The sequence below is a fragment of the Homalodisca vitripennis genome, chromosome X (genome assembly GCF_021130785.1).
Source record: "Homalodisca vitripennis isolate AUS2020 chromosome X, UT_GWSS_2.1, whole genome shotgun sequence".
Lineage (NCBI taxonomy): Eukaryota > Metazoa > Arthropoda > Insecta > Hemiptera > Cicadellidae > Homalodisca > Homalodisca vitripennis.
In genome coordinates this window covers 139899623-139911836 of record NC_060215.1, presented here as the reverse complement: position 1 = coordinate 139911836, position 12214 = coordinate 139899623, and the positions used below count along the sequence as shown (strand labels likewise).

General features: G+C 35.6%; 1 protein-coding gene across 1 annotated transcript in view; it reads left to right on the top strand.

Annotated features, from left to right (window-relative positions):
- LOC124369916 (enhancer of polycomb homolog 1) overlaps nucleotides 1-12214 on the top strand; it is a 79893-nt gene that overhangs the window by 16672 nt on the left and 51007 nt on the right. The window contains exons 5-6 of the mRNA XM_046828096.1: nucleotides 4407-4666; nucleotides 8030-8159. Coding sequence (XP_046684052.1) covers nucleotides 4407-4666; nucleotides 8030-8159 — 390 coding nt within the window. The remainder of the gene's footprint in view (nucleotides 1-4406; nucleotides 4667-8029; nucleotides 8160-12214) is intronic.

The following is a 12214-nucleotide window of genomic DNA, read 5'->3' as shown; positions in this document are numbered from 1 at the left end:
ATAGGGCATTGAGATTTGTTTACGGTTTGAGGAAGTTTGATCACGTAAGCGAGTACCGATTAAGTGCTGGGATGATGTCGGTGGAGGGTTGCTCCCATCTTCAAACCGTTAAGATGATTTATAAGTTTCTTCAGACGGGAAGGCCAGAATATCTTAGGAGAAAGCTGTTACGCACGAGGTGAGTCAGCGCTGTACTCAACAGGATGGTCTATTACACCTACCAAAGACAAGTTTAGAGACAGGGAAAAAGGCATTTAGACACTTTGGACCCAAAACATAAAATGCTCTGCCCACTGCAATAAAAAAACCTCAGTCTCTTTAAATTTAAGAAAAGTGTTACAAGCACATTTCAGTGATAAATGTTAGTTGTAATTTTATTATTGTGTCATCTATGTATAATGCATTTTGTACACTTTGACAGGAGTTGTCATGAAAAGCAGAGTTTGTACTTTGATGAACGCTCGACCAATAAAGACATTTTTATTCATTTATTTTATTTATATATACATATATATGACTTATATTACAATCTGTATATGATTATATTTTTAAATTATTTTATCATGACTCAGGGTAGTTTAAATTTTTTTACTGGCTGCTTTTACTACCCAGATTGGCTGTAAAGTTAAAAATACAAAACCATTTAATGTATTAAATTATTAATTGCAAATAACACAAGAATTTGTACCAAATTCATAATCAAGAATCAAGATCACAATTTTACTGTTTATATTGGAATGTATTTATCCAACCGTAATTTGTACAGATTGCCTCTTAAAATTAAGTAACTCTATTTTGAAAGCTTTAAAAATAAAATGCACACGTCTTAAAACTATTTTTTAGTATTAACAATTTTTCCATTGTACCGTTGTTAGTCATCTTTCTTTATTTTAAACAATCTAGTTATTTTGGTTCAGATTGTGTATTACTGTAGATTATTTCTTGTAATGGTATTTTATTCAAAGTTTATTCCTTTTTAAACTCTGTTATAATTTGTTGCTCTGTTGTTGGAGTTGTATATGTTACTTGTGTGCTCATTGTTATTATTTGTTATTGTTTGTTGTCCATTTAAATGTGACTTATGTGCATACAAAATTTGTATAAAAAAGGTAATACATTAGGCACATGATTTGGGTACTATGTAAATAGAAGTAATATTATCGAAGTGCATCATTTAATATATTATTTAGGTTTTATGAACTTCAACAACATTAATTTGATGTAAACTTATATGCGTATGAATGACTGATTAATGACTGATTACTGACTCAAAGGAAAATGCTAGAAACTTTGCTTTTGTAAGTTGTCAATAATATATTCAGCGAAATATATGTCATAACAGTAAGGGGTGGTCTTCCTGATAAAGAAGCCCTGTTGTTTCATAAGTAGAAAGTTGTTGTGCTTTAGATGGTTTTAAAAGAATGATTTTTCTGTTACTTTTCGAGTCAGATGAGACCAAGGAAATGGGTCTGTAATTGTTTTAACTTTATTTGTGTTAGTGTGTTTGTGTATGGAATGGATAGATCTTTTAGAATTAATTTGGATGTAAATGTTCTATCGAGTTCTGGTTGCCAGATCTGATCAGGATCTCTTTCTTTTAGTATTGACCTCTAAGATGGTCTTGCTTTTGATTAGGCTCTGCAATCGTAAGTGTGTTAGCCTCCCATCTGTTCTTGGATTCCTAAATCCTAATCTTTTTGTCTCATCTGTGACTCTTGTACACTCCCTTCTTGCTTAGTGGGAATGTGTCCGGCTTATTATATGACTTTCTGAGTTCTCTAATGTTCCAATGTTGATTTTACTCTGGTTTTATGCCTCTTATTTTTTGTTTTGAACACTTAATGTGGATAGGTAACATTCAATCAAGCTTTAAGTACACCTATGGAATTAGAATTAAGCCTCTTCCGTACTTAACTTGAAGACTGTTTCACAGGATTTTAATTCGAGAAGATCTTTAAGTTGAATTAGATTATTAGAGTTAAAGATAGATTAATCGATAGATAGATCATTTAGATAGATGTGGATAATTTCTTTATCTTGAAGTTACAAAGTTGTCCTGTTTTATCAGAAAGGTTTTTTCACAATTCTCTGGCATATCATTCTTATAGGAAGAAATAATAAACACTGTATCAATTAAAGTAGCAGCTGTTTAGATAGTAGCATCAAAGATCTTTTCATGTCGAAGGAAGTAAGAGCTTCATTCAGAGATGTTTTTTCCTATGATGAACTGGCAGGAATTCTATTCTATTTGTAGGAATCTTCTTCATTGTTCCATCCAGTAGTGAAAGTGCCTTTATCTATTTATTTATTTGCTACTTTAACAACACATTTCACAGAGTTTTTCACAATGTACACAGAAACATTGTATTTCCTTAGCAAAATTGTTACATTTATAAGTAGCAAAGCTTCCCTTAATATGATTCTCTGTCCAATGTGCTGTAACAAAACTGAAGTTGAACATTTTTCAGCATAGAAAGATCTAATCCATGCTCCAACCGAACTGAAAGAGTCTTCCTCGAATAAATGCAGGAGATGCGTGGCGTAGCACAAACATAAACAAGCAATATTATTTACAAAAGGACAATAATTTTTTAATTAGGTTAGCTATCTATGTGTTTTCATACACAAAATACAAAGAAATTATGTTTTCGCAATCAGTAATTTGTGTAATACAAATCCGCTGTTGTCAGCGAATAAACACAGCAAAGTAATGGCACTGCACGAACATAAATATGGAAAATACTAATAATACTGGTCACCTATCTTCCTCAAAAAAATGCATCACTCATGCCACTGTGTGAATATAAATATAAACTATACTAAATGCAAGCATAATATTTTTAATTAGATTATGTATTTAGAGTTTTGAACATTCAAAATACACAAAACACGTTTTAGCGGGAGGTAATTATTTGTGTACTGTTTATCAGCTGATAATTATTGACATAGCTGATCTTCGCTGATTCCAAAGTCGAATCCCGTCAATCGATTCTCGAATCCGGATCTTTGTTGAAGATTCTGTGGATTCGGGATTCGGCTTCGATCCATCTGGAAAGTAGTCAACTGAATTTTATGCACCATCAATTGTTTCATGTTCAACCTTATTTTGTAACCTAAAAACTTTTGTAGACATTCTACTGTTCGTATGTTTTTCTAGAGTTCATGTCTAGAGTTTACAAATTGTCCTTCCAGTTTAGTGGCTCTAAACGGTGGGTTTGTTTGTCTTTTACGTGATGTGTTGGAGTGGAGCTTGTCAATAGGTCAGTTCTATAGGCAGGTTATATTCCAAATACCTTCATTCAGAGTCTGAGAGGCTAGAGATAATGTAGCAACATTTAAGGATAATACAACTTAGTTCTGACCGATTGGACCTTTAGCTCTGTAATATTTTCAATCCTTTACTTGCACAATTTGGACACGAGGTGACTAGATTTTCAATACATCTTATAGAAACTTCCTGTCAATGATGATGGCCGCGATTGTACACCATTTTTAATCTCATCGACGGATCCAAAGTACTTACCGCCTAGCTTGCGCTTCATGTGTAGGAACAAGTGGTAATCGAACAGCGCAAAGTCTATATAGTTAAACTGCTCCCAATAAAACTGTCAAGTCACCGTTTGAGTGTCACTAGCAGTATGTGTCACCGAGCAACATAATTCTTTTACTATGCATTCCTCTCCATTTGTTTTGAATCGTGAACCGTTTTTTCTTAAGTCTCACAATATCAAGACACATAAGTGGCTTCACCTTTGGGAAAATTCATCAATGATCAATTTATCACTCATCAAAATCATTGTTGACAACAGATTGCTGAACACGCTGAACCTCATTGTGGACATTGGTTTGGCCTTCATTAACATTCTAACCCACTTTCTAACCATTCCATCATTCATTGTCTCTTCACTCTAAGCATCTATAACTTGGCTATAAATTTCAGTATATTTCACATTCTTGCTTACAAAATTAGAATTACTGCACGAATCTCACAGTCGGCAAGATTGGTAATGTCTTAAACATTTTAAATGTGGACAACAAACTGAAAACATAACAGAGCATTCAAAAATGGCGTCAGTTGAGAACTAGTGAACATACGTGGCACAATAAATAAATATATGTTCAATGATGATTGATTGACAAGAAATATTTCATACAAATGCAACTGACATTAAAAGTAATTTTAGATATTTGGCCTTCCATTCATACGTTAGTTTTCTTATATAAACATATGTAGGGAACAACCAAATTTCCATACTGTTGGTACCAGTCAAATCCTACTTATTTGTATTATACATCATATATCTGCCATCGGTTTCTGAATTAAATTCTTTCTAATTTATGTTTCTTTCATTTATAGTTTCAACATGATGGGTTAGTGCTCAGAATACAAGTGTTATTTGTTTCAGCAACAGTCCCTGATACCTTGCGTGAAAACGGAGGCACATCGAGGAGGTAACAGCAATAACAATCCTTACCTTGCATTTCGGCGGCGCACAGAGAAAATGCAGACAAGGAAAAATAGGAAGAATGATGAGTCCACCTACGAGAAGATGGTCAAGTTAAAAAGAAATCTCAGCAGAGCAGTCACCCTTCTTGAGTTGGTGAAACGAAGAGAAAACTCAAAACGGGAACTGCTACACCTTACTGTTGAGATATTTGAGAAAAGGTAAGTGATAAATTATATTTTATTATTCAGTCAACTTCTTCTTGACAAAACTCTTATCCAGAGAAACCTATTTGGTTCCATATTTCATATCATACAGTACCTTTATTTATGTGACTCAGATACCTATCATCTCAGTATTTTGCTTGTCAGCAGTGACACCAGCAACACAGATAATTCTTGTGTTGATTTTGGAATTGGATCTAATAAGAATATGCTTGTACTGGGGCAATACTGTAGGGAGGGGGCTCTTAGATTAGTCGTGAACTCCTCATTGTAGAGGAGAGGAATATAAATGTTCTTCGTATATTTAGTTTTAGAAATCAAACAAATCTGACTCTGTTCTATGACGAATTTCTAAAATTTACATTTAAGATAAAACCAATAAAAAACTGTCCGTTTTTTTACTCTTTTTAGGCAGTTATACCCCATCGTGGCTCGGGTATTTTTCCACGAAGTAGTAGTTTTTAGCATTAACATTTTTGTATCTCTTATAATGAAATAACTCTTGTTTTTTTCACTGTCACTAAAGCCTGGAAAATTTGGTAGTTTATCTTTAGAAAGGTATTCAACTATGTATCTTAATCACAGACTTGTGTATAACGTACGGACTTAACATACTTGTTTACAAACAACTAATAGCTGGTGAAAACTTGAAAATAGTGAATCAATACAGGATGTGAATGTGAAGACAGGAAAAAACTACACTACAAAAGTGTTTGCCTCTTCAAGAACAATTCTGAATCCAACACACTCCAAATATTTCATGGAGTATCAAATCTACGCTGGTTTTACTGACAGCTTACATCAGGATGTGCTAGTTACACTAGTGACTGAATACACATGATGTGCCAGTGCACCCACTTGACTCAGAAAGTTAATTAGTATCTTTATTAGCCATTGAACTAAAGGAATAAGCTTTGTCAACTATTAAAATTACAGCTTTAGCACCCGCACCCTATTGATGTGATAGAAATATTTTCAGTTGTTTATTCAGATCAGAAGTTGCAATTTTACAGTTATGTTAACACAGCTATGATGAAAATGTTTCTTGTGTCGCAATAGTTTATTCTGGATCAAGTTATAATAAAAACAAATCCAATGTTACAAGTAATTAATTATTCATCAATAGATATTTACATAATTTTATTAAAACGCTGTTGTTTTGCCTTGTCAATTTGATTGTTTGCTATATTAGACTTAAGCGCCTTTTATTGAACTTAGATCAAGTGTATGGTCTATATTTGATGTTATGGTGGTACAACAGTTTATACCACGTATTATTTCATTTTATGTTGAGTTAGTTTTCCCTGTATCATATACTACATATACATCATTTGTTACCATTTCACTGTGTCATGGTTTTTGGGTATTATTTGTTATCACTTCCTATCTTTCACAGAAACTGCATTATAACTCGATTGGATTATGGGCTAATTTGTTGTTCCATTTGGTGAAATTCAAAGAGTTCATATATTATAGGTTGCATTGATTTCTGATACAGCTCTATTAAGAGATGTACAGATTCTGACAGGTGTGATATCAAATCAGACATGCTTTTTTCATCAAGATTCATATAATTCGTTCAAAAGTTCATTTGGGAAAAACTATAATTTATAATTAACCCTTTTGAGTGCCGTGGCATTGGTAAATCAGATGCATTAAAAGCCTCCTAATTTTCAATCTTTGCTGGTTTGACAATCCGTATTTAGGCGATATTTAATGTAGTACACAGTTAAAGTATCCGAGTGACCAAATAGCTACAGGTGAATGTTTCCATAAGGTTTTTAATGTTTTATTGTTTCTAGTTTTGCTGTCAAGTGCATAAAAATATGTATCGTAATCTTAATTTTTTCTGTCTAATAAAAAAAATATAGAAATTTTTCATAATAGATTATTGAATTGATTGAACAATTCTTTCTGCAAAACTTTTTTCCTCTTAGGACAGGAAGCTGAGAAGTTGCACTTAATCCTAAAAGGACCTTTATGCTGTTAGGTTATTCTGAATGGGTAAGATTGGGAGTAGGAGCCACCTCCTGTCGAGATCCACGATGAAGGATTTTGGACATTAATCTCAGCCATGTCTTTTGAAAGAAGGGGAGTCCAGCTTTGTACCAGCTACTCCAGTCAAAGTGGGCTCTTATGTCTAGGCTAGCAACTGCCTTTAACACCTAGGGAGCCCCACTAACTCCAACAATCACTCCTGCAGTAAACTAGTCCTTACGATTTACCATGTACCCCAATATCTCAACATTTGTGGTTGGTTATGTGTCGCTCCCAAACATCCATACTGTTGCCCAGGTTTAAGTGACACATTGGTTTTTGCTATATTCAGTGTAGTCTACTGGAAGGTATAAACCAGCCAGAAGTGAACCCCCTGGCTTTCCAAAAAGCTTGAAATATACAAAAATTAGTCCAGAAATTTAAGGGAGTAACATTAAATAGCAATAGCATTAAAAGTGTTTATGGCTTAATAATTTAATTTAGTATTAATCTTTTTGGCTTAAATGGGTTTTTAACCCTGAAAACTAATTGTGTGATCATTATTTAATAATAATTGCCTTTCCAAACGTAAGATAATGTAAATGAGTGTTAAAAAAATTTTTATTAGTAAAGACAAAAAATTCAAAATGGGTTTTTTGAGTTTGAACACTTTTACAAGAATACACTGATCAACTTCCACCCCCAGCCAACCATCGTTAATTTAAAGAGGGTCCTCAAGCCAACTTTACTACAAACCAGTGACTCTCATAAGAGTACACCAGATAAAAAGAAATTTGTAACATCAGGTGGGGGAATTGAACCTGACTCCGATGCTAACTCCCGCGTCCAAGAGTAGCGCGTTAAACCATAAATTCATCCTGACTTGATGTTTTGGATGTACAGATAGCCCTCTTGCGATTTTGCTCTGTCTTGATTCTCAATAAATCATCTGTCGATCCGCTGAAAATATGTTTGGATGACGTGTAGCGGCCGTCAAACTATCTTGAAGGTTTAATATACTGTTAAGAATTATTGGAATGGAGAATATGGAAAATATATGTTGAATAATACTGTAAAGAAACTGAGACAAAATTGATTTTAAATAAAATGAATGAGGAATTGAGATCAGAATGTGCGCATCCCAGCTCATAATATACCAGAAGTGTAGGAAGGTAATTTTGTACTACAGTGAATATTTGAATGGATTTGCTAATGATTTAAAATTCATAAACATTAGTTCTCAAAGTCAAAGGTTAATGTCTATGTTAAAGTTTCTCTTGACCTATTTGTTTTTTTTAGACCTATTTCTCATCTTGTCCCAACAGCACTAACTCATCCTCTCTCTATTTGCTCAGTGAGATTAACAATGTAAATGTTGGACAGGTTCCAAGCACAAGACTTTAGTGGCCAACTGCTGGCAGAAGTGTCAGCTATGAAAGCTTCCAGACCCGCCTTTGCCCCTCTCTTCACCAACCAGTTCAATCATGGGACGTCATGGTCCAAACCTGTCAAGGTAAGATATGAGATAGTGTAGTGCGTAAGTTGGGTACGCGTAAGTCGGGTCTTTTTCACACTTACCCCGCCACCGGTTTTCAGGGTGTAGGATTTGTGCGCAAGTCGGGTCTATTTCACACTTACCCGGCCACCGGTTTTCAGGGTGTAGGGTTTATGCGCAAGTTGGGTCTTTTTCACACTTACCCGGCCACTGGTTTTCAGGGTGTAGGGTTTATGCGTAAGTCGGGTCTTTTTCACACTTACCCGGCCACCGGTTTTCAGGGTGTAGGATTTGTGCGCAAGTCGGGTCTTTTTCACACTTACCCGGCTACTGGTTTTCAGGGTGTAGGGTTTATGCGTAAGTCGAGTCTTTTTCACACTTACCCCGCCACCGGTTTTCAGGGTGTAGGGATTATTCATAAGTCGGGTCTTTTTCACACTGGTTTTCAGGGTGTAGGTTTTATGAGGCATTTCAGATTTGGATATGTTATTTACTGTTTACCTAACAATTTGTAGTTGTTCCAATCTTCACTGCTCGTGGTATTCCAAAACTATCTTCTTACTTTATTCCTGAGGTTAATCAGATTATTTATCGAAGCATTTTACCATGGTGCTCTATTTCTAGTAACTTGCTTACAAACAACTAGAGCTTGCTCATCAAAAACTATTTTTGTATTTGATACGTAATGTTCAATCATGTCCACTTCCCTGACATGTTTAATATTATGCCAGTACATTTGTGACATTCTGGAAAGCCTTTTCATAACTGAATTTTGAAAATCTATGTTATAAACTTTGGTTCAGCTTTTTCTTTCTTGCACAGTACAATGCAATATACAAACTTGTGGTCGGACATCTCCACTCCTCTATGGTCCAAGATGCTAGGAGCATCAGATGATGCCGGTCTCCTTGATCTCAGATGACAAGGTAGCTGAGGGTGCAGTGACTCTCATTGGTTCATTGATAATGGTTCTGTATTTGCCTCCATCAAGAGTCGTCGTAAGTATTTAGATTCACTGCAGCTATTCCATTATAAATTAATATTTGTATTGACTCCAAACTGTCAGGTTTACAAAGAGAATCAAGAATTTCTATTTATTACACTACACTGACTAAAGCCATAAACAACACCGACTCACAAACAACAATAAACAATTAGTAAACCAGTTAACAATAAGTCACATCTCATAAAGTGGCCGCACTACTATGGAGATTGCTACTTTAACGTGTTGAAGAGTATTGCAATTTACTGATAAAGGAGTGCGGCCGTTCGAGAACGGCCCTGGGTGTTTCACGGCTAAGTGAGTCCTTGCATAGAAACACCTGCCCAGTAAATGTTTAGTACTTGGATTTGGCGCAATCGTAAACGGTGGGAATCCGATACTGAAGTGGTAATGAAGTGAGTATTGCATTAGGTTATGTGTGCATTAGTTCAGTTGTGTTTTAGCATTACTGTTGGCAAGTTTATTCTGTTCTAAAATGGATCGGGATTGGCTTGTTAGGAGTGATGACATACGAGATATTTTGTATGATATTAGTGAAGGTGACCAGCTTGCTCAAGATGGAGGTGATGTTTTGCACTCCGATGACGATGTGTTAGATATTGACAGTGACAGAGAGCTGGATGACACATTATTTAGTGGCGTTACTAGTGTACAAAACACAGACTCAACGAGTGTTAGTGACGTGAACATGGAAGACCAAACTGACGATGGATCTGCTTCACTACCCCAAATCGGCGATAGGCCTGCTGTACCACCTTGTGCACAGCAAACTCCTGACTCAAATCTTTGCCCCATATGTAAGTGGCGTCATCTTGATGATTTTACTCCTAATGCATTTGATTTTGACATTTGGCTTGACTTTAGGCCCAGACGAAATAGAGCAAGGTAAAGAAATAGATTTTTTTCACTATCGGACTATGATCTTGTTGGTCATATTGCTGCTGAGACAAACAAGTATTGTAGAGAATATGTAAAAGAAAATCAAAATTTGCCAGAATACTCAAAAGTAAAGCGTTAGGTAGATACTACTCCAGATGAGTTGTATTGTTTTTCTGGCGTTTTTTTGCTTATGCCTCATTCTAAGAAAAACACTCTCAAGTCATACTGCGCAAAGGATCCACTTTTATCAACACCCATATTCTCAAATGTATTCAGCCAAGACCGTTTTTTACTATTGCTGCGCATGTTAAATTTTGACAACAACAGCCTTGATCAAGGGGCTGCTGACAATCTTTATAAAATACGAACTGTAATTGAGACAGTTAGACGGAAGTTTTTGTCTAGCTACGTTCCTGACTAAGACCTAGCAGTCAACGAAAGTTTGATGGTATGGAAGGGAAGGTTATGTTTCCGACAGTACATACCCAACAAACGGAAAAGGTTTGCTATCAAGCTTTATGTTTTGTGTGACTGTAAATCAGGTATTGTTCTAGATTTTCGGGTCTATACTGGAAAAGGCACCCAGTACACAGAAACTAATGAAAATAGTGGTGTTTCAAGCAAAGTAGTAAAAACCATGATGCAACCTTTTTTGAATAAAAACCACGTTTTGTATGCTGATAACTGGTATACCAGCCCTGAACTGTTTCAATGGCTTGGTGAAAAAAATACAGGAGCTTACGGAACAGTGAGATGTAATCAGAAGGATATGACCTGTTTGCCCAATAAAATGAAAAAGGGTGATATTCAGGTACGAAGCAAAAAAAACATAGTAACAGTCAGATGATGTGACAAGCGCCAGGTGACGATGCTGACTACTGTGAACACAAACATGAAATGGTCGAAGTCAGGAAGCCCAACAGAGCAGTTTTCGTGAAGCCTAAATCAGTTATTGAGTACAATAGAAAGATGGGAGCAGTAGATAGGTCTGATATGATGATATCATTCAATGACTCGACACGGAAAACTACAAAATGGTACAGGAAATTATTCTTACACACAATTGACATTGTCATGGATGCATTCAACAGGTACAATGTTTACCACAAAAAAACATCACATCCATGAATTCAGATTAGGCCTCATACGAAAAATCTTTGAAGTATACTATCGAGAGAGGGAGACAGCTGTAGCATGCCCGAGAGCGATGACCTAGGGTGGAGACACACCAACACCAACACCGGAAGGACAGACAAGAAAGCTACAATGCAAGTGCTTTGTGTGTGCTAACACCAAAACAAAACCGAAACAGAGAAAAGACACAACATTTGAATGTCCTGAATGTAATGTTGGTCTTTGTGTATTCCCATGCCTTGAAACATTTCATACTAAAAAGATTTTCTGAAATAGTACATTTTCAAGTGTAAAGTAATTTTTTTGAAGTTTATTTTGCTATGTATTCATGTAATAATACATTGTTGTTAATGAAAAAATGTTTAAACACATATTTTTCTTACTCCGTGACATCATTTTTGGGTTAAAATGCTTACTCTCCTGTAGTAGGCTGAATAGGACGTTCCGGAACGGCCGCACTCCTTAACAGGTTAAGCACACTGATCAAGGTGTCTATTACAGTAGGACATGAGCAATGACTAGACAAACAATGGAGTAGACAGAGCAAGTGAGCAGATGATTGACGAGCCTATGAAATTTCTAATTCTAATTTCTTCTCAAATAAAAATTCTAAGTTCAAAATTAAATATTCAAACAAAATAAATTATAGTTCATTCATTCGAAAGGGGTGGTCTCAAAAACCTAAGCACATCAGCCAACTTTAGAGCCTTTTGCACTCCCCATGGATTAAAACGAGAGGTTCTCACTACGTTCCAGTCAGTTTAAAAAGCTTAAAAAAGTGCAGTAACTTACCAATGAGATATCACCTGTTCTTTGACCAGTGTTCCAAAGGCCTGTGCTTTCTCACCCACCAGCTCATCACAGGTAAAACCTACGTGCTCTGCCATCTCCTGCCCGTACATCCTACACACAGGGTCTATGTCAAAGACACCCATTCTGTAAAAGAGCTCTGCTATCTGTCTACTACAGTAAACTATCGTTTGTGTATATAAAAAATAAAAGCCATTTAACAAGAATGAAAAATTTGAATCAAGTCTAAATCAATCTAAAAACTTTT